General features: G+C 39.5%; 1 protein-coding gene across 3 annotated transcripts in view; it reads right to left on the bottom strand.

The window, feature by feature from the left end:
* Positions 1-11,416: 11,416 nt before the first annotated feature.
* The window catches only part of LMBRD1 (LMBR1 domain containing 1), a 164,074-nt gene continuing 151,296 nt past the window's right edge, over positions 11,417-24,194 (bottom strand). For all 3 annotated transcript variants that reach the window (XM_074991088.1, XM_074991091.1, XM_074991090.1), the window contains 2 exons: positions 12,874-12,965; positions 11,417-12,702 (listed from right to left, as the gene is read on the bottom strand). In XM_074991088.1, the coding sequence (XP_074847189.1) occupies positions 12,583-12,702; positions 12,874-12,965 (212 nt within the window). In that variant the 3' untranslated portion in view covers positions 11,417-12,582. The remainder of the gene's footprint in view (positions 12,703-12,873; positions 12,966-24,194) is intronic.

Below are 24,194 nucleotides of genomic sequence, written 5' to 3'. Positions count from 1 at the left end.
TGGGATAACTGTACAAAACAAGTTAAGCTCTCTCATAGCAACACTCATTAGCACATATGAGTTCACCCTGGATTCAGAACTATGTTGGAAAAGAGCTTTGCTGGGTGTTGCTTTGAGTAAGTGTGCACAAGGAGAAAAGACAGCAAGAGAACAACAGCCTAAACAAGCACTAATTCTGGTGTCCTGAAAAACCTCTGTAGGGGGGTTTGTGCTGGCTCCTGGCTGAAAGGACCAGGTGGCTGAGAGCAAGGGCTCCTACGTGTGTGGTTCCTCCTATGTTCAGAGAAACAGAACTGTGCACATTCTTCCAATATAAACAAGATTGTACCTGACCCCATTGGCTTCTCCTCCCAAATGGAACAACCCCTACAATGCTAAATATTTGGCTAGCTCCTACCACCAAAATAGATAGGAACACCATTACGATCACCATTCAAATGTTAGTGTTTACCCAGTTCCACACAATGGTTACTTCAGGTACTTCACTTACTTCCCATTCGAAGGAAACTTTCTTTATATTGATGATAAAGGGCAGTTGTTTCAAAGTTCAAACCTGAGAATTTGGGAAATCACTAAAGCACTTACCAAGTGCAGTTCAGGAAAGCTGATTTAAACTACAGATTGAATCTCTCTAATCTGGTACCTTCCAGATCTGACCAATGCTAGCTGGGAGAGTTTGCTGGACTTCAGGAGGTCACTATTGTCTAGCAGTATTACCCACACTTCCACTGCTTATTGGGCTCTGAGAAGACATTTACGGGTAAACTAGAGCTAAACAGCAGCACAGAACACTGAGAGCCAGGACAGGTGGCCATAAATAAACTTTATGGTACCACAGGAAACTTGGCCACACCCATGATAAGTGGATATTTGGCTAACTAATATCATGCTGGATTACCAATGTTGCCAGATAAGAGGGTCCTGATTAGAGAGGTTTAACCTGTAATCTCAAACCATAGGAACTGGTAAGGTCTCTGAAATGCAGAATCACATCAATGCACAGTGAGTTCCTTGTTCAAGTGCCATGAATCTAGAAAAAGGAAGTTACAAATAAGGGGAAACACCACAAGCTGGTAGATCCTTCTGAAGTTCCCTTCATCCTTCATTAGTCTTGGAAAGACTAATTTTGTCATTTGCAACATTTGTGAGGTCACAAAACCCTTCTCTACATTAGAAAGAGAGGGAAACTGAACCCGACTTTCCCACTTCCCCAAGGAGCATTCTAGCCAGTGGGAGGGAAGTAAAAGGGAGTTAATCTGTTAATCCAGCCTTCCTTTGGTTTTATTATAATGGCCAAAATCAGAACAAAAGTACTGTCTGAGTCTGAGAGCACTGTGTGTAAAGTCAAATGAACCATCTCCTTTGACATGACACCATTTCCTGACTTTTCAACATGCCCCAAAGTGTTTTCTTTTTAAAAATGTATTTTCTTTTTGAATTGCCACTGAACTAAACAATCCATTATTCATTCAATTGAAGTGGCACTCTGGTCTTTAAGCAAATACACCTTAAAACTTTTCTCCTAATAACCTGTCATCTACTTCCTTGTCTTGAATTTTGAATGTCATAGAATTAGTCATTCACTTATATTTACTTCTGCAATAATATGTTACCAGTTGCTTCTCATTCTCATCCGCACAGTTACCGCTAGCATGCTGCTCTCCTGTTTTGGAATCCTCACAAGCCTTTCTTTGTGCAGATTTCAGCTGATTCATTTACACTGGGCATCTGTGCTGCTGGCACTGTATACATCTTTGAGTATTAAATGCACTTCAGCTGGAATATTTAATTTGATTTTTGTTAAGATCGTCCCTGTGCAATCAGTCTTACGTACGACACACAGAGCAAAGACTGAACCTCCCATGCCATACTTTCCAACTTTTCACTAGTTTAACATAATGGAGATGACTCGTAGAGCTGTCAGAGATTAAGATCAGCTCGTGCAGTCTGACATCCTGTGTACTACATGCAGCTAAATACCACTCAGCCATCTTCATACAAATCCAGCAACCACAATTGGACCAAAGTATTATAGACCTCAGGAGATTCAACCACAGGTAAAGAAGGAGCCAGCATGCACCAGTGGCTCCTGCATTAAATAGTTAAGTGAGAAATACTCAGATGATCCCAGAGAGAGACCTTCACTCCATGGTGAATAGGAAGATAAATATCCCTGCCCCAAGGTCACTTCAATCTGATCTAGGGGGAGGGGGAAATCCTTCCCAGTCACCAATATGGCAATCTGTTAGACCCAGCGCGTGTGAGCAAGAGCCTCCTGCCAAGCATATGGGAGAATTCTCACTATCTCCTCCCTGCCCCAAGCATCAGTACATCCATTACATCTTCCACAGATGGGGCCCTCACTGAGGCTTCAAAGGTAGGAAGACACCAATAAATACATTGCAAGGCAGGGGGATATGACCCAAAAATCAGTCTTTAAATGGAGTACATCTTTTGTGACGTGGGTGCTGCACAACCTACGAATAACTGTGAAGTGGGTACTTATGGCAAAGCTAGGTAGCATACACATCAGACACAGGCACAGACAAAGTGATTTTTGGTGCCCTTTCAGTCATGCACACACTACTACTTTGATTATTTTTTTTGAATAAACAAGATAGTTTCATATTGGCACAGGATCTGAAAAAAACCTTTACCACCAGCATATTATGAATGCATCTCAGGAGATTCGGTATCACTACAACACATGGAACAATTTGTTACTCCAAGAGTTGGAGGAAAAGCAAGAGGACAGGACTTCCTGTAACTCTGAGTGAATGTTCACACGACTATGTCTACACATGGAGCTGGTGTGTGATTCTCAGCAACAGCTCCCATCGACACCTACATGACACTAAAATAGTTGGTAGCTGCAATGGCATGGGTAGTTGTGGTTTAGGCTACCTATCCTGGCTACATGCCTGTCTGGTGTGGGCCGCTTTTTTATGATATTACAGTAATTTTATACGACAAAAGAGAATTCTTCTCTAGGCTGATAATTCACAAGAGTTCTTTGTTAATATAGTAAGGCTAAAAAGGGGAAGGAAATGTATTCAGCATATATTTGCAAATTCTGAATCACATTTTATTTCAGTCACATTCATGGTCTATTTGGATTCTGTGACATTTATACATCTATGTTTTGTTCATATAAATGTTCATTGGAAGTGAGTTTCAGGCATTCACATTAAATTTGCTTTTTTAAGAAATGAAATCTGTTTTTCAACTGAATTTATCGTCATGGTAACTAGACATCCCCCATTTGTTTTATAACAAAATTACATTTTGGGGAGGTGGAATTAGTTTAATAACCTTAGTTCATACAAGCAACTAGTCACATAGTTAAAATAATGAATCCTGAATACTAGACAATAAATAATTAATTGAGCATTCACTCAGAGTAAACTGTGGAAAAAACCCATAGCTTACACAGGCTTGTAAAATATTTTCACATGAACACTTTTGTTGTGATATTTTCATAGATAATTTGTGATCAGAGAAGTTTTGAATGGATTTATCATTTCCAAAAATGGCACTATTGAAATTATAGAAAATTGACTTGTGAATTTATTTTTGTGGCAGCATAACCACACTCACTGCTTTAAAACAGGTTAAACAGCAAGCATGGTATATTGGCAGAACCATGTAATAATTTATGATCTATCTTGCTTACACACTGGCCACCAGTTCAAAAGTCAGAGACATTTAAGTGTAAATTAAAACAACCTGCAATACAATATAGAATTCAAATGCCTTACTACAGGAAATGAGAGGAAAAGCTATAAAAGTGACTATCATTTTCTAAGGGTGAAACTGTCCATTTAGTACTTGACCTTTATTCTGAGGCTGATAACAAAAGCTGCCATTTATTGGCAATTTCAATGGCTTTTTTGTGACAGCCCTGCCATTATTCATTTTATATCACACCCATCACCATGATGTTTGAGTGCTTGCCTAGTAGGAATGGTCTGAGACTACAGAAGCATTTGATTCTCCGAAGTTAACCACTCACACCTTCACTAAGCCACTCACACAAAAATTAGACAATTCTCACTCACCTCCTGAAAATATGAATTGCAGTAGACTGCTTGTTGTGATTTTCCAACAAAATTAAATTAATTCAGTGCTCCTCACTTAACAATATACTGGTATCCTGATGCCCATGCTCTAGAACAGGGGACAGCAATCTTTCTGAAGTGGAGTGCCAAAATTTGACCTTTTGACCTCTATGTATGGTCTGAGTGCCAGTGATACTTTTTGAAGTCATTAATGATCCTACCTACAACAGCTTCATTAACAAATTAAGATGCAGAGCTTTACTGTTCAGATGGTGGTTGGTAGCATTAACTGGACTGTTGTTAATCCACAGCTAGCATGGCTTTGAGCAAGCTCCTGGATGTGTGGGGGAGGCAGGACTGAGCTCCTGCTTTTTGTTTCAACAGTAAACTGATTTCCAAGACAATTTTAAGAGGGTCTCAAATGACCACAAAGAAAGTGAAAGTACTATGAATGCAAATTTCACGACAATTATTAAAATACCAAAGGGAATTAATTACAATTGACTGTAAAATAATTAAGATTGTGACCTAAAACCTCAATAATATGAACACAGGAAAATATACGTTAGTTCTGCCACAGCATATGCACCTCTCTCACACTGTGTCTGGGCATTGCAACATACATGTGATATAAGATAACCCAGTTTTCTGAACTCCCTTAATAGAGGACTATCTGTGTTGCAGAAGGTACAGTGGCCAATGGGAATGAGTTAAGAAAACTGTTGCACCTCTGAATGTTCTGCTTTTGTATAACAGTCAGTACTATGCATACTAGTACAGGCTTGTATTTACATATCACAAATTCTAAATAATATTGCACGTGTTAGCAGGAAACCACTGCACTACTAACTTTTCAACACAGGGCATTCAGCTGTTTCGTTTTAACCCTAAAGATACCAATTCTAATATGAAGTACCCATAATATATGGATCTATAGGGCATGTTACATTTTTAATGACTGTGTCAAAGGTGTTTTTTGGTATCACTAATTGAAATCAAAAGTTAAAAGGAGAAATGCTCACAGATGGGATGAAGAATGCAAAAGGTAAGCCAGGTGATGGAGGAGGGAATAGGTGAAAGGACAGGTAAGCAGAAGAACAGAGTTTCTAGCAGTTAATATGAATTTTGCTTTTATATATATTTACCGGATCTTGGTCAGAGGACACTGAGAATGGAGCACAGAGGTTGAAGAACTGAAGGTGGTGAAGAGATAATCGAGATTAGAGGACACTAAAGAGTTAATCACAGGTAGACTCCTATGTACACTGTCTGATATCCATCTAGATTCTCAATGGGTATGGCCTATGTTTCTCATTGAAAGAAACACAATTCACTGTCTTTTTAATATAGTTTATTTAAGCTAATAAATAAAACCAAGAGAGCATATCACTAAAACCAACCTATGATTAACACTACTAACCTGAGAAGTAAGTAAAAGAATGATCAAATCAGCATGCAGCAGTACTGGAATACAAGCAAAACACCACATTATAAAAATCATACACTTAATCCTTCTAAATCCTAAATAGGCCTCCCAGAAATGCATGTGTCTTTTTTGAATTTTACCAATAGCAGTGAATTCAGCTCTTTGTTGATTGAACAATAATTTGGTTTCAGTAGTGAAATGTTCAATTTCTAAGCCATATTCTCAAAGCCAATGGATTTTGGCTAACCCTTTGCTCCTCTCTCTCCCATCCCATCCCATCCCAAAACCAAATGGGAAGAAGGGGCTTTCAAAATCAGAGGGGGGAGGGTCCTGTTGAAAGGCCCCCATCTACACAGGCAGCAGAACTTGTGAATCGCATGCGGCCACCATTATGTTAATGAGGCACTGAATATTCATGACAGTGCCTTATGAGCATTTGCCAAACTCCCTCATTAACATGCCCCCTCTGAAAGGAGGGGGCTAGTGTAGAAGCAGCTTATAACAGGCCACATAACTTCCCTTTCTGATTGGATATGTTGACATTTAAACATTGTATGATTTATAAAATCTGCATTATTTTCAGCATCTACATCCACCTGGAGATAACTTTGATTTGACGGCAATCACTCATTGCCAAGTATGATCATCTTCCATAGGAGGTTTGGATCCTCAGATGGCTGATAAGGCCTTCCTTGAACCATAAGAAGACTGTTGACAGTGACCGAAAGCCAGTCTCTCCTTCCTCCTGTGCCTCTTGTCCTCTTCAGCTTGTTGACAGGCAAGTTCAAAAGGCAGGGGACCATCACATACAACTTCTCTCCACTTTGAGTGATTCTGGCAGAACGTCTCCCAAGTGTCAGTGTCAATATTGCACTCCCTAGAGGGCACCCTTACCCCCCCGCACTCCCCATGCAACACTAGCGTAGGAGCTTTGCAGCAGGATTTGGATCCTGAAGGTTTGCACAGGTTCTGCTGCTGTTCTAGCAGGAGAGGTATTATAAAAAGTTCCTTGCAGAGCTCTGCTTCAGATGATGCAATATTCAGCCAAATATTATTGAGATTTTTTAAAGGAGAACAGTAGAGGACAAGAAAAAATATTCTAGGAAGACAAATATATAATCTGTTTCCTATTTCATACATGAGAAAGTGAATAGAAGACTATGGTGGGATACTGAGATTTGGTGTTCCTACTGGTGATAGCTGTAATTTCACAAAGCTGTAATAGAGTTCATATTGTTGTTTAAATTGTCCTAATCATGTGTACTGTAAAGCCTGGGACTCAACTAGAAAGAATAGGCCGTATGTTCCTTTGATATTTAGATACCAACCATTTGTACAAAGAATTATTCAGAATTCTCTAAGGGACGTCAAACCAGTCACAACAGTGTCAGTGGTAGATTATTTTGCTGGGGTCTCACCTCTACAGAAGCAACAAGTGGTAGTGAATATGAATAAAGGATGATTGACAATGAACACACATTAGGACCAAAAATAGAGCTCTGAAGAGCCCCCAAATCAACCTGTATGGCACAAAATCTCTTATGGAAATAAGATGTGCATCTTCCAAAACAAAGAATTCAGTTAACATCACAGTTTGCTAATCTGCTAAAATATTAAATACAAAAATCCATATTAAGTAGCTTGCAATTTCTTAGGTATACACATGGTCCCTCAGTGTGCCAGCTGCCACTCTTCTTGCACCACTGCATTGTGTTAGAGTGGCCTTAAGACCCACATATGAAAGCCTAACAACATGTATGCTTTGGGAAAGATATGAATTCAGGATAATGGCCACCCTTTCCCCTTCATTGCTTAATACATTGTAACAACCTTTGACAGGGGGAGAGAAGAGAAAAGAAGGATTAAAAAAGGACACAGGTCAAAGTAGACATTTTATAAAATGGAACTCAAAAAGGCATCAATTCCTGTAGTTACACACCATGTAGTATATGATTGTTTTTTGACCATTCTAAGTCTGAACAAATCCTGCAGCCTCTCAGATATGGCTCCACAAGTGGTAATGGGTTATCTTTACTGAGGACTATAAGGAAGGAAACACATAAGATGAACAGCTTTCACCAGCCTAAGAGAGACTCCTAGGGATAAAAACTGCCTGAGCGTCTTAGAAACCTGAGTCCCATTGACCTTCAATAAGGTTGCAAGGTGTTAGACTCAGGGTAGATCTACACTTATGGGATGATGGATGAGCTGGTGGTTGATCTTATGGGGTTTGATTTAGCCCACCTGGTGGGGAGGTGCTCAGGTAAACTGCCATTATTGAGCCTGGCTCTCCTGGTAGTCCCACAGAATAAGGGACGTCAACAAAGAGTTTCTCCCATAGACCTCCCACTGTGGGGATAGCAAAAATATATTTTAGATACGTTAATTCCAGCTTCACAATTCTCATAGTTTTGTACATCTAAAATTCAATTTTACCTTCTACTGTGGACCTGGCCTTTGATAAACCAGACATCCAGTCTAATGCTTAATTGATAATAGCAACTAGTGCATTATTAGAAAATGCAATTTGAACAAGGTGAGACCTAGACTGAAATAAATTAGGCACTGTTCCACACCCATAGCTAGCATGAGTATCAATCTTATGCTTTTAGCCCCAAGCCACTCTTAAACACAGAGTCTGGCAATTGAGGTGAATTGTTGTCTAGTGATTGTAGTACTGCTTCGACCACTAAAGACTAGACCAACAATATTGTTTCCCCAGATTTGTAATTAACACTGACATCTTCCCATCTAGTGCCCAATCCACTTTCTGGGGACGAAAGATTCTATCAGTTTGAGTGTCTGAAAACACAGGCACTTATTTCAAGCCAGTGGTGGTTACAGACAATGCATCATTTGCCCAAGATCACAGGAGAAGTCTGGGACAAAAGTGAATTGATCCCAGTGTTACTGATTTGTGCTGCAGTCCACAACAGCAACCTTCCTATTTAAACACTTATCAAAATGCAGCCCTGTCAAACCTGTTTTAAAGGTTTGCAGGTGCAACTAGTGCCTACTCTAGCTTCCACTGAAGCCAATCCAAAATTTTTGATTGACTTCAGTGGGAGTTGGGTCAGGCCCCCTGTTAATGGCAACAACCATGACTAATCTGTGTATATTAGTAGTAGTATTACAGAAGTGCTTAGTGGCCAAGATCATGTTTGGGCTATACAATCAGGTAGCAGGTGTATGTCCTATCTGCTGACAGGACAACATAACTCTTCCGTTGGAAGGGGTAAAGCTCGAGCTTGGGCTACCGCGGAAAGCGGAAAAAGCTATTGAAAGTGAAAGCAGTCCTCCCTGTTATGCTAGCTAAGGTGGGAGGAAAGAAAGAGGTGAATGGATATTGCAAAATCCTTGCTCCCTGGAGACTCCTGCAAGTCTGAATTCATTAAGCTATTGAGTAGTACTAATATGTCATTTGCCAGTCTTTTGAAACTGGATGAAGTGAATTATACCTTTCTGATGGAAATGAGCAAGTAGAACTGGAAGGACTTATCTTTTAGATTTGGTTGAGGAAGGCTAAAGAATTTCTTGTAAAAGTTATGTTTGTTTTCCACAGGACCGACTGACTGACTTTTCTAGTCTGACACAGCATAGATTATAGAAAAACAGAAGACGGTTTGGATTAAGTATGTTCATAATGCAGGGTTCTACATGATTCACATATAGAGGTTTAACTACAAACACTTTGAGATATTACACACGGGGCTTGTCTACACTACCACCCTCCTTTGTAAGAAGGATGGTAATTAGGGTGTTGGGAGTTTACTAATGAAATGCTGTGCTGCATACACAGCATTTGATTAAGCAAATTCCCCCCCCCCGCAGCAATTTCAAAGTACCAGCTTGCCTCTAGCCACAGCTCACCCGCTAGTACTTCCAAGTGCCAGGGCAAAATTTTGAGGAGTAAAGAGACTTAGAAGTTGCCCCAGCACTTTGAAGTACCAGGGGGTGAACTGTGGCTAGAGGCGGGCCAGTACTTCAAAGTTTAAAACTTTGAAGTTGACACGGGGGTGGGGGGGGGGAGAGGGAATTTGCCTAATTAAGTGCTGCATATGTACTTCAAAGGAGGGTGGTAGTGTAGACAAGCCCACTAGGGCTTGTGTCTCCCTGAGACACAGATGATTGAAATTAATAGGGCTTCAACAGGTTCTAAGCCCCCAAAAATATTTTTGGGGGCTTGCTGCCACCAGGGGGAAGTCTTCCACTATAGCTAAGATTTTTTGGGGGCTTGCTACCACCAGGGTGGGAAGAACCATTTCAAGCCACAGACCTCACCTTCCCCCCACTCACTCAACTGGCCTTTCATCCTCCAATCCACCCACCCCCACTCTCCCATGGAATGAGGAGGTCCAGCAACCTCACAGTCAACTGGACCTGCCTGCCCCCGACCTGAGCACTGCCGCTTGTTGAAATTTAGCCAGCCCCATCCACCATGTTGGACAACACTGTGTTGTGTACTGTAGTGGGACGTTCAAAATCTTTTTTCCTTACCTTTTCTATCCTCTTTCTACAAGTTTTGGCTCCTTAACATGGGGAAGAGTAGGTGGAGGGCCACTTGAGAAGACAGACTGTTGCATGATCCCAGGGCACAGAAGCTGGGTAATGGACTGGGAAGCCAAAAACCTTACCTCACAAAATCTCCTTTTTTGAAAACTTGACAACCCTACTCTTTCTTCAAGCTTTGCATTGTTCCTGTCTTATTTTCAGGGATCACAGCTAATCAAGGTAAGGGAGATAGTGGCTGAAGGGCCACTTAAGACAGATGATAATTCAGTTACAGTTATAAAAAACCATTCAGTTATAGAGGCAAGAGATTTCAGTTAATCTGTCAATCTTTGTTGATGGCCTACTTTTCCATGCTTCTGCCTGGAAAAATGGTCATTTGCTTTCCATTGGAGGGGAATGAGGGCAATGCAATGTGGGAAAATGACATCACATTTCCACAACCACTTGCGGGGCATTTTATTCCATGCTGCACCAGCAAAAATACCCAGAATGTTACAGGGAGGAGGGAACTGTGGGATATGTTCCCACAACATACCGCTGCAACTGTCGATGTTTGGTGATTGAAGGTGGTATCAATAAGTTGACTCGGTGGAGAGGCGAGGATACTCAAGTTTGAATTTATAAAACCCAGAGTTACAAAATTTGAATTTATTAAAATCAATTTATCTCATAGTGTAGATGTAGCCCCTGGAGTGGAGCGATAAGGCTGGCCAGGGATACAGTGGCAGAGCAGAGCACAGCAGAGGCTGTCACATTGTTCTGCTTCCCCGTACCACATCACAGTGAGTTCTAAGGAGCCTGACCCCTGCTGACATCCTGCTTCTGGCCCCACCTCTAGCAAATCTGAGGTCACATTTCTTAGGAGGAGATTATGCACACCATCCTCACCGCACCCCCCACTTTCTCCAGCTTCCCAGCTGCATCAGCTCACATGCTAGCAGCTGTACATGGGCCAGACTATGCAACTGCTCAAGCCACAGATAGGCTGCAGCTCATAAGTTTGATGCACATGGTCTAAGCAGTCTCTCAAATAAAATGTTTGAAAATGGCACATTTGCAGACTAAAATTCAGAAGTTCTTGTAAAGGCCTGGTGTGATTAAGTACTGCAGTAACAAGTATTCAGCTTGTTTCTGGGGTAATTAAAGAGACTGTCTGTTTCTAATATACTATGAGAACTTGCAGACACACAAATGAATATATTTGTAATTGTTACCTGATCACCTTGAAATTTACTAATCGTACAAAGTAATCTGAACTATATTTCTAGGCACAAATATGTATGGAAAAACACTGTTTATTCATTTTATCCCTGGCAATCCTGCACTTGTAGAGAAATACTGTCAACAACCAATGATCACTCCTCAATTCTTAAAAGGACACTAGACATACATTTTTGATGTACAAAGAAGAACTCAAGAATACAGTTAAGATGTTATAAATTTATTTTATAAAAATAGAGAAAATAATTTTGTAGAATTAAACTTTAATGTTTATACTGTTACAATTATGTTTGCATTTTGTTTTTAATGACTTGTTAAAAATGACAATTATACTGACTGTATTTCAAATAGGGAAAGAATACCTTAATCCACAATTTTTATTTCTTCTAAACAAATAAGCGTAATTCATCTCTTGTTTTAATTAATCCATGTGCTTAATACGATTCAATAAAAACAATTTAACAACATAGCAGGTTTACATCTTAGAACACTTTACAGAAACACTGCCGAGATATTGTAAAGTATGATTAATATGTAGTAATATTTGTAATTTCTCAAATATCAGAATACAAAAAACACATAGCAAAGGTTATGCTCAGGTTGCCACAAAGTGTAGTGATATATTAAATGCAAATATGGTAGTGGGCTAAACTTCAGAAACAGGGAAAGTTTACACAACTTCTTTATTCCTGGAATATTGGGAATTAAACACTGAAGTTCACTGTATGTATTTTTAGTACATTAGATTTTTAGGAATATTTTTCAGACACTATCTCATGGACTCTGACTTTACATGCATATCACAGCAATAGCAGTGAAATTTCTGCAATAATAATTAACTGTACATAAAGTTCCCCACACTTCTTGAAAGTGAAGGAATTTTAGCTGCATCCTTCAAGCAAATTTAACAACTCTTTCAGTATGACGACTTTTTTTTTTAAATGAAATTCCCCTTTAATTCAATCTTGCTGTGTAAAGTCATATAAGCCAGACATGAAAAATTTAAGAAACCAAAAACTAGTAACAGCAGGGCAAATTTAACTCTGACATACCAACTATTACTACAATATCAAGTTGCATATCAGAAAAACCATTTCACATAAGCATTCCATCATAAAACCAGCAAATTTTAAATATATTATTCCACTCCAGTTTCAATAATAGCACTGCTGTAATACAGTGATGTATTCTTCAGAAAACAAAAATATATACATTCAATTTCCCACCCTTTTAAATTAATATTCCCACATTCTCTCAATTTTTACAGTGAGAGAATTTGGTAAACATTTGGATTAATATTCCACGTAAGCATGATGTTCAGGCAATTGTATATTTCATTTTTCTACCCTTCAGGACAAAAGGCTGTCAACCATAATAGACATAAGGTTCATCATCACTTATGTCTGAATCATCTTCATCCACTACTCCTTCGATGACTGATTTCTTCCCTTTACAACATGACACAATTAATCCGATTAAGAAAACCTGTGAATTTAAAAAAATCAGTGCAATAGGTATTACTGTATTCTCATTTGAGGAATATGAAAGCAATGCACTTGAAATTAAATGTTACTGTTATACAAATGATACTTGAGATTTACAATCTATGTTAAAACAGTCAACCTGATTTATAAGTGTCTAAATCTGGTTACTTACTGCAATGAATGCCCAGTTCCCAAAGTAATAGGCCGCACTAAAGAACCAAAACTTATGAAGGAAAAGGTACGTCCGAGTAACAGTGCACTGATCTAAAATAGAGCAGACAAAATGTTTATTCCAATGTGTGTATTTCATGTTATATAGTTGTAATTCCACAAGATTTTATGAACAGTAGCCTTAACAATATAGCAAAAAGCTTTACTACGCCACTCAAAATAGAAATGGTCTTCTCTTAAAAGATAAAATTATATATAATCTAAATTATAGTTGTGGCATAATTTTTCCAAGAAAACAATAATTACAAACAAAATAATGCAGAATTGCGTGAAAAAATTCTGCTGGTTGAACCTATGCTTATTGGCAGGCTCAAGTCCAAGTTGATTTTTAAAATTCCTTTGGTCTATTTAAGTTCCGCTATGACAAAGACATATATATGAGAGATGACTCAACAAAGAGTGCTCACTTGGACTAGAAATACGCCTCCAGGGTTTACTAAATCCCCACCATCCCTCCAAAACAATATGGTAGGCCTTAAGAATGCTTAAGAAGCACATAGAACCATAGAATCATAGAAGAGTAGGACTGGAAGGGACCTCGAGAGGCCATCAAGTCCAGCCCCCTGCCCTCATGGCAGGACCAAGCACTTTCTAGACCATCCCTGAAAGCCATCTATCTAACCTCTTCTTAAATAGCTCCAGTGATGGAGATTCTACCACCTCGCTTGGCAATTCCTTCCAGTGTTTGATCACCCTGACAGTTAGGAACATTTTCCTAATGTTTAACCTGAACCTCCCCTGCTGCAATTTAAGTCCATTGCCTCTTGTTCTATCCTCAGAGGCAAGGAAGAACAAGTTCCCTCCCTCTGCCTTTGACACCCTTTTAGATACCTGAAAACTGCTATCATGTTCCCCCTCAATCTTCTCTTTTCCAAACTAAACAAGCCCAATTCTTTCAGCCTTTCATAGGTCATGTTCTCTAGACCTTTGATCATTCTCGTTGCTCTCCTCTGGACCCTCTCCAATTTCTCCACATCCCTCTTGAACTGCAGTGCCCAGAACTGGACCCAATACTCCAGCTGAGGCTTAACCAGCGCAGAGTAGACCGGGAGAATGACTTCTCGTGTCTTGTTCACAACATACCTGTTAATGCATCCTAGAATAAAGTCTGCTTTTTTTGCAACAGCATCACACTGTTGACTCATATTTAGCTTGTGGTCCACTATAACCCCTAGATCCCTTTCTGCTGTACTCATTCCTACGCAGTCCTTTCCCATTCTGTATGTGTGACACTGATTGTTCCTTCCTAAGTGGAGCACTTTGCATTTGTCCTTATTAAACTTCATCCTGTTTGCTTCAGCCCATTTCTCCAGTTTATCCAGATCCTTTTGAATTATGACCCTATCCTCCAAAGAAGTTGCAACCCCTCCCAGCTTGGTATCATCTGCAAACTTAATAAGTGTACTTTCTATGTCAATATCTAAATCATTAATGAAGATATTGAACAGAACTGGTCCCAAAACAGACCCCTGTGGAACCCCACTAGTTATACTTTTCCAGCTGGATTGAAAACCATTAATAACTACTCTCTGGGTACGGTTATCCAGCCAGTTGTTCACCCACCTTATAGTAGCCCCATCTAAGTTGTATTTGCATAGTTTATTGATAAGTATATTATGTGAGACTGTGTCAAATGCTTTACTGAAGTCTAGGTATACCACATCCACCGCTTCTCCCTTATCCACAAGGCTCGTTATTCTATCAAAGAAAGCTATTACATTGGTTTGACATGATCTGTTTTTAACAAAACCATGCTGGCTGTTCCCTAGCACCTTACCACCTTCCAATTGCTTGCAGATGATTTCTTTAATGACCTGCTCCATTATCTTTCCTGGCACAGAAGTTAAGCTGACTGGCCTGTAGCTTCCCGGGTTATTCTTGTTCCCCTTTTTATAAATGGGTACTATATTTGCCCTTTTCCAGTCTTCTGGAATCTCTCCCGTCTCCCACGATTTTCCAAAAATGATTGCTAAAGGCTCAGATACCTCTTCTAACAGCTCCTTGAGGATTCTAGGATGCATTTCATCAGGCCCTGGTGATTTGCAGACATCTAATTTTTCTAAGTAAATTTTAAATTTGTTCTTTTCTTATTTCAACTTTTAAACCTACCCCTTTTTCACTAGCATTCTCTATGTCAGGCATTCCTTCAGATTTCTCAGTGAAGACCGAAACAAAGAAATCATTAAACATCTCTGCCATTTCCAAATTCCCTGTTACTGTTTCTCCCTCCTCACTGACCAATGGCCCGACCCTCTCCTTGGTCTTCCTCTTGTTACCAATGTATTTGTAAAAAGCCTTCTTGTTTCCCTTTATGCTTCTAGCTAGTTTGAGCTCATTTTGTGCCTTAGCCTTTCTAATCTTGCTCCTGCACGCTCTTGTTGTTTGCCTATATTCGTCCTTTGTAATTTGTCCTAGTTTCCATTTCTTATACGATTCCTTTTTTATTTTGAGATCATGCAAGATCTCCTGGTTAAGCCAAGGCAGTCTTTTGCCATGTTTTCCATCTTTCCTACACAGCGGGATAGCTTGCTTTTGGGCCCTTAATAATGTCCCTTTGAAAAACTGCCAACTCTCCTCAGCTGTTTTTCCCCCCTCAGTTTAGCTTCCCATGGGACCTTACCTACCAGCTGTCTGAGTTTACCAAAATCTGCCTTCCTGAAATCCATTCTCTATTGTACTGTTTTCCCTTCTACCCTTCCTTAGAATTGTGAACTCTGATTTCATGATCACTTTCACCCAAGCACCCTTCCACTTTCAAATTCTCAATAATTTCCTCCCTATTTGTTAAAATTAAATCTAGAACAGCTTCCCCATCTGGAAGAAGAAACAAAAAAGTAAAACTCATGGACTGCGTCTACACTAGAAGCATTTGTCTACAGAAATTACTGTCGTAAGAGATGCCCCAACAAAACTTCTGTCAACAGATCATGTCTACACATAAAAGCAGATCCTCCTCTTACCCGCTCTTTTAACAAAAGGGCACCCGGGAGTATCTACACAGCCTTTTTGTGGACAAAACACAGTTTGGCTATGTCTAAACTAGAAATATCTATCCACTGATATTACTGTCAGAAAAGATGTTCCAACAACACTTGTCTTGACAGATCATATCTACATATAAAAGTGGATTGATCTTTTGATCTGCTCTGTTAACAAAAGGGTCCTCTGGAGCATCTACACAGCTTTTTTGTCAAGTTTCTGTTGACAAAATGCATCGAATGTTAGATGTTCCACGAGTTTTGTTGACAAAACTCTCTAGTGTAGATGTAGCCATTGATTTTAACAGGATTTAATGGTTTGCCTAGATATAGAATTAGCCCTTTATAGATTGTCCAGATGCTACATAGAGGGCAAGTAAACCTGTCTGGAAAACCCTAAATTCTGAAACATACTACAAAGATTACAGAAATACATGTCTATGATTATTGAACAAGTTATTACCATGCATAAAACTTAAGCCATAGTGAGTAAAAAGACACCGATAAATTGAGGGTGGGAGAAAGTGCTTCTTACACTTCACCATGCAGGTGACACTCAAGCAGGCACCAGACCCCTCTCCTATGGATACTGCTAAGGCACAAACTTCTGGCATCAATAAATACGGTGAGCACACACATCTAGCATGAAATGGACATGAGCAAGCACTCAAAGAAAAATCAGGTCGTCCCACACCACCTCGACTATCCAATGCCAGCAGCAGGCAGAACATGCCCTGGAGATCCACCCCCAAGTGACACTGATTCCCAACAATCTGCAATATAGAGAAAGCAGTGGGTGGGGATGGGAGAAGAGATGCACATGAAATTAAAGAAAAGTTTTGAACAAAATTGGGTAAGAGTGTTTAATATATGGTTAGCAGTAATCTATTCTCAGATTGGCATGTTAGCCCACTAACTGATAGTCATTTCCTTTAATCTATTTCAAGATAAGGAAGACTGGAATAAACTGAAAGAAGACAAATGTGAAAAATGAAACAACTGAATGAGAGAATTATGATTCAGTAATGGCACTTCTTCTGATATTGAACCTAGCAATCCTGGCCTCGTGGGGGGAAAGATCATGTAATATTTCTCACAAGTACTATACCCAGTGATATGGATAAATACAGTTTCCTGGAGGTTAATAGTAGCCTGAGGATAGTCAACTAAACCAAAAGACTGCTCTCCTCAGTTGGGCACTTGTTTTAGAAGCCAAATTGTAAGTGAATATTGTGTAACAGTAGGAACCCAGTTCTGGCAACAGACTTGAATATATCAGATATAATCCCAAAGGTGGCCCAAAGAATCTTTGGGCTCAGTACAATACATCCTAAACACATCCATTTGGTTTTGGGAAGAAGGGGCTTTTGAAGTCAGGGGGTCCTTTTCATAGGCTCCTGGCTACACAGGCCACATGCATTTCAAAAGCGGCACTTTCAAATCACATACGGCTGCCATTATACTAATGAGGCACTGCATATTCATGGTGGCACCTCATTAGCATCTGCCAAAATCTGTCATTACCATGTCCCTTCCAAAATGAGGGGGCTACTGTGGCTGCAGCCTAGGTCTCAGGTGAACTCTGACAATCACATAGCTGGAACCAGCCTGGCTCATACGTGTTCATAATGGGTTAAAATGGATATTTAAATTATAACAGTGTATTTAGACTTATGAAATGCTTTTAAATTGTTGCATGTATTAATAGGAATTACAATATTCACATATATTATGTAATACTTAAGAGTTTGCTCTGTAATTGTAAATCATCTCGCAGGAGAGAAGTATGAATGAGTAAGAAATACTAATTTGCAATAGATGCTATCTTCTGCCCAACAGCAGAAGGCCCTTCAACACCAGATGAACATTGTGCAAGAAAGACTTTGTTCATTGCTCCTTACTTTTATTAAAAGGGGGCATGCAAGTTAATTCCTCCCAACAGTTCAATTTACACCCTTGGACTCTGAGGTGGGAGAAGGGTTACTAGAGATGAGCAAAGATCCCCAAGCATCAAACTTGGGTTAGCCCTGAAGAACATATAGAGCTTGTTTATTATATAAGCTATTACTTTTTGAAAATTAAGATCAGAACTCGTGTTTATAGGCATGTATACCAGCTTTAATCTTGTAAGTAACTCTTTCCTTTTATTATTTAATAAATCTTTGTTACAGGATTGGATACAAGTGTTGTTTGGTGTGAAATCTAAAGAAATGACCTAGGATAATTGACAGGTCATTTGGGACTGGGAGTAACTTCAATATTGCTGAGATTTGTGGTGTAAAGGTCCTTTGGTCACAAAGGTAATCATACCAGGGTAGCAAGATAAAATCAAGTACCTAAGAGGACTGTCTGTGCTCTATAAAAATGGCATTACAGCTTCTGAGGAGTTTATGCTTGATAATTGTTTGGTGAAATACAAGTACAGATCTTACAATCAATTATGGGGTTTGTGCCCTGCTTCTTAAAAGTCCGCCCTAAAGGTGACACACTCGCTCTAGAGCCCCTTTCAGACAGTTTGACAGCAGACTAAAGAGAAAAAGTGGCGCTATATTTGAAAATGCTTCCATTGTTTATGAAATCCTATGCAAAAACGTAAAATTTATCCAATAGCGCACTCTCCACCTCTTCTTTGGGCTTGTCTACGCTTGCCCCCAGCTTCGAAGGGGGCATGGTAAACAGGGTAATGGGAGATTGCTAATGAAGTGCTGCGTTGAATATGCAACATTTCATCAGGCTAATTCTCCCCTGCAGCAACTTTGAAGTGTCAAACTTCGAAGTGCCAGCTTGTGTGTAGCTGTGGGCAGTTTGAAGTGCCTGCAGCTACACATGCTGGCACTTCAAATTCTGATGCTGCAAAGTTGCCACAGGGGAGAATTAGCCTGATGAAATGCTGTATATTCACCACAGCACTTAATTAGTGATCTCCCATCACCCTGATTACCATGCCGCCTTCAAAGCTGGGGGCAAGTGTAGAACCAGCCTTTGTGTTTGAAGAGTGGAAAAACAATACTTAATGAATGATGATAGCACAGTCTCACCACCTGCAGCCCTCAAGCTGTTCATCTGAATTATGGAACTGTGAAGAAACCTACAGATGGTTCCCTACAGTAGTCTTGCTAAACAAATTACAGTTTGTATTTTGGACTTGTCTGACCTTCAAAAAGATTATGAACTAGGATAGAAGTACAACTGTATAAATTATGACTATTTTTGCATTGTTAAATTCAATATCACGCTACACACTTGTGTAGCAGTCTCACCAAATCCATAGTATTTATACTGAAACTATTCCATTATAATACTAAATTATGCATAAATATTAAGACAAAAATTCCAAATTTTAAGAGGTGCAGTTGAGTTTAACACTAGCTTGTTCTATATGTGACTAAAATCTGCAAGGCTGTAAGTACTCTATCTAAATTAGTTTGAAGCGAGGGGGGAATAATGAATTCATTACTCTGAATTAAAATAACCACTTGTTACCCAGAATGGAAACTGTCAACTATTCTTCACAAAATTTGGACCCTCTGAAGCAAATATTTATGGAAAAGCACGCTGCTAAAATAGTTGAAGGAAGGATACTCATTTATCAGGATTATCTAGCTAAACCAATGAAGTTTCAGGGATACAAGAAACAGATGCTTTACAGAAAAAGGACAAACTGAGGCCCCAGAAAAGATAGCGACAGTTTCTAACTGCAACTATTACTAGAAAAGCCAACCGTACTTTATTCCCAGTCCACTGATTGAAATTTTTCATTTTGGCAAGGCAGCTTTCTTCAGGTTCCATTTACCAATGTTCTTAACCACGGGCTTCTTCAGAGAAGTGAATTAGCCTGTTACTCCAGGAAGATAAATTACTAAAATGGACAAGAAACTAATTCACCTTCAAAGGAAACTAATGTAATAAGGACTCTAGATTAAAGTTTTTTTCCTTTTCACAAAACAGTAAAATTATAGCTTTCCCAAAGCCACCACGTTGCCTTCCTCCCCTATCCCACCCACATGACAATGTTTCCTCTTTTGGGAGTGGGGGACAGGAAGGAGGAGAAAAGTTAGCCAACTACAGTATTTTTCAAGCTTATCCTTTCTTTTCTCAAAGAAGAAGCTGAAGTGCTTGTCCCATAAATCCTCATTTGGTTTATTATTTTTCATGTTATTGAATCAGCTGCCTGAGCTGGTTATGAAGGAAGACATCCCCACAAAAAAAATTGTAAGATGTTGGAAGCCTACAATTACATAGAAATTGGGCCTCTGACATCACAGCAAGCAGCACTGTTGTTAGGACATCAGGCAGGTCTAAAATTGTTATTGTTGCAAGATGTTTGGCCAATATTTGAATGCCACCTCCTGCACACTCAGGCCACTTTAAAAGGCAACTACTCTTAATAAAAATAGTTACAGAAAAATGGATTACTACTACTTTACAGGTTTTACAGTTTATATAAAAGGTATTGTACTTTAATCATTAGTACAAGAGCTAGAGTGCCCTGATTCATGCTTAGCGGTTTTTAAATAGTTTAACATTAAGCCTGAAGTTGCACAGCAACTAATGATGAAGTGGCCAAACAACTGACTAGTTCTTAATTTTGAAAGGGCACCTAATGTCACATCTGTGATTTAAGATACATGAATATTGCCAGATACATTTCATCCCTACATAGCACATCACATCACATTTGAGTGTAATTAAGCAAAGTGTCCGACTAATTTATCTATGAGGATTTCAAAACAGGACTTAAATTGGAAAAATGCTCACAAAACACCATATTATGGTCTTGCAAAAACAAAGTCTGTTCAAAAAAGGAGATATTTTCTTGTGCATTGTAAAGATTCAATTTATTCTAGAAAGAAACATGAGCATTAGAAAATATATTCCACCTCCCTTTATTTATTCTTTAAAATAAACAAATCATCTTCCAAAGCATAAAAGGGAAAGTTGTTCAACTCTTCAGAAGATGAGTGAAAGGGGAGTATGAGTAACACAACTGGCCATTGTATAGCTTCAAACTTGTACTTTTTTCTTCGAGAAAACTTGCACTGTACTTAACATATGCCATTATGAAAAAAGAAAAATCAGAAAAAAATGTACAAGCTTGATCATGATCAGGAAACTGAAAACTCAAAGGATGACTGATTTAACATGAACTAGTCATTAAGGAGAAAAGAATGCTTCAGAGGAAGGAAAACAAAGAAAACTCTAGAGAAAGACCATGTATGCTGACAGGAAAGCTTTAATGTCTTCAATGAACAGCTGCAGCATTTTAAATGTAGACAAATCCTTTGATAATGAAATAGAAACCTTATTCTCATTTTCATTAAGCCCTGTTCTACACTACAAACTACTTCATTCAGGTGGGTGCAATCTAATTATACTCACCTAACCCCCAGCATAGACACTGCTATGCTGACAAGAGGCTTTCTCCCATTGATATGGCTACCACTTCTTGGGGAAGTGGAGGATTTACAGCAGCCTGTACGCAGCGTGTGTGGGCAAAGGGTTTGAATGTACCCCTGCATGTCTGGTTTCTCCCTTCCTCCCTGCAGGAAGTGATGGGGAAACTGAGGCACCCCAAGAGCTGCAGTTCCTCATCCAATTCCTTGCCTAGAAAGAGTTGATCCAAGAGCAGGAAAGGGAGTACATTTTCCAGCGTGCCCATGGCTGCTAGGAGCAGGAAAGGGACAGGGACAAGGGGGAAACTGAGACCTCAACAGTATTTGCTGTACATGGAAAGGGCTGCTGCAAGGGGGTGGCACAGTGAGTGGAGAAACTGGGTGCATAGGGACTAGGCAGCTTTAGCCCAGATCTCAACCTCAGAAGACAGGATTGTTTTTCCACTTCCGATATCAGACAGACCACAGAAAAACTTCTATGAAACATTTATCACTGTATGAATTTTTAGTGTGCTTGGTAAAATGATTTTGTTTTTAACTGTTGCCAGTCAATTTTTTCATTCACCTCTCTTATACACACACTGCACAACTGTTTTGAACTCCTTTATATTTAAAAAATTGCAGTCCATATTTACAAAAAAAAGCCGCCACTCTTCTCAAAATTCCTGCATAGGGCCTGTTCACCAACAGGAGAAGCTCTCCTGTTGGCATGTGTAGGGTCTTCCCTCAGTACTGCAATGCTGTAGGATAGCCTCATGTAAAAATTAAGTGTTATATATACCTACTTTAAGGTCCTTTTACATTGCTGGGTGCCTTTGTGTAAGAGAAATCACTTAACTGTGATTGAGCTCAAGCAGCGCACACACATTTGGCGATATTGAAAATCTGAGGACAGGTCTACACACAAATACTGGTATGGATAGAATTCCTCTTTTCTCCCCATGATTTCAATGGAAATCCAAATGCGTGCCTCTCACTCAAATATCCCTAAATTAATGTGGTATAGCAATTTCTCTTTGCAAGGTGGTATAAATCTTCAGCAATTTTGGATGTCATGAAAAGCCTCCATCCAATTTAGTAAAATCTGGATGTAAGTTTTGTAACTGTCAGTCATTGCTAGTGTACCCTTTTAAGTTTTGGAACTTTCTGGAAGCCTTGCAACTTTCAGTTATTACTTGTATAACCCTTGAGCTTTGTAGCATTCCCTTTTGTGATAAAGGAGCATGAAAAGGGGAGCATGTGTGTGGAGGGAAGGGGAAGAAAATCACAAGACAACAGAGCACAGAGCCAAAGAGCCAGGTGGCGTCTAATATAATCTGCCCTGGGCATGATTGAGAAAAACAAACTGCAAAGGCAAAAGAATAAACTTGGTGAGAACAAGATCTGTGTGGGCTTCTTGGTAATGGATACAGTAAAGAATTCACACAGAAAAGATCCAGCAGTAATATCAGGCTGATACTGACATAGGTTTATTAATACACAAGAAACATAACTTCAGTCCTACACAGCACCCGTCTCTCCAGCTGTCTAAGCTTTCTGGACTACACTGCCATGAGTTAATGAACAGAAGTAATTCAACATTCAGAATGGCTTTATAAGCAGGGCAGCCACTTTAACAAGCTACCAAGCCCGAATGGAACTTCACTTCTCACCAATCACAAGAATCACATACTGCTAGAACAGGTAGGGACCTGAAGAGGTCATCAAATCCAGTACCATGCCCTCACAGCAGGACCAGGCACTATGTCATCCCTGTTAGATAGTTTTTCTTCTTAAATATCTCCAATGACAGAGATTCTACAACTACCCTAGGCAATTGATTCCACTACATAACCACACTGACAGTTAGAAAATTTCTCTTAATTGTTTTGAATTTTGGTGAGCTTTGGTTTCAACCTAGAAAAGAAAGCAGATCAATTTTATACAGTGTGTGAGTGTGGGGGGTGGGACCGGGGGGGGGGGGTAAGGTGTGTTGAGGAGCATCTACAGATACACTTAAAACACCCACAGAGGAAAACAGATATAGGTTCAAGAATCTAATAGATCTGGCTTCTAGGCTACTGAAGACATATCAATGGGTGCCAGGCAAAGGAAAAGGAGCTGAGACACAAAGTGCCAGCATTAGGACTGACAGTATTAAGTTTGATGTAATACACGTGACCAAAAGCTTTTACTCCAAATTTAACACTATAGTCTGTTGAGGCCCAACCATGCCAGTGGCTACTTCTTACGCTACCATGGAGGACTCCTAGAAAGAGGTGAATGAGAAAGATAATTTTGACATGAGTGAGATAGAAACAGTGAGGCAGAGTTTAGCCAGGAATCTGAAAAAAATCAGGACATCCTCCTGACCATACCTAGGCACAGACTTCCTCCTGAAACTATTACAAACGCTGATGGCTATATCATCTTACAAGGATGTGCGTGTATAAATTTTGAGTCCTATGAATTTCCTATTCACTTAAATTTAAAATTAATACTGGCTCTTAACTATCTCCACTTTTTTCTAGCTCCCACCATGTATGTTTATATGAGGGTAAAGGCAGGTCTTTTCCTAATATTCCCCTAGCATAGGTACAAAAATTCAATTTTACTCCTCCCTCCAGTAACAGCTTTCCTGTTTTCAACTCTCCCTAATCATCGGCCATTGCCCTAGTTCAAATCATGACGTACCCACCAAATCAAATATTGAGGAACTTTTAAAGTGCTCAGCCTGCCTCCTACCAACATCGCTTCTGCATAAAATGGAAAAAAAGCAGCGAAAAAATAAGGAACACTGAGGGAAAGATTTTTGTCTATTTGTGGTTACTATTAGGGCGGAAGACAGAGATAGCAGGGTAAAAGCACTTCCATCTCAATTTAGACAATACACCAAAGTCTACCCATTGTTT

This window comes from Carettochelys insculpta, chromosome 3, assembly GCF_033958435.1.
Source record: "Carettochelys insculpta isolate YL-2023 chromosome 3, ASM3395843v1, whole genome shotgun sequence".
Lineage (NCBI taxonomy): Eukaryota > Metazoa > Chordata > Testudines > Carettochelyidae > Carettochelys > Carettochelys insculpta.
This window is presented reverse-complemented; position numbering and strand designations above follow the sequence as displayed.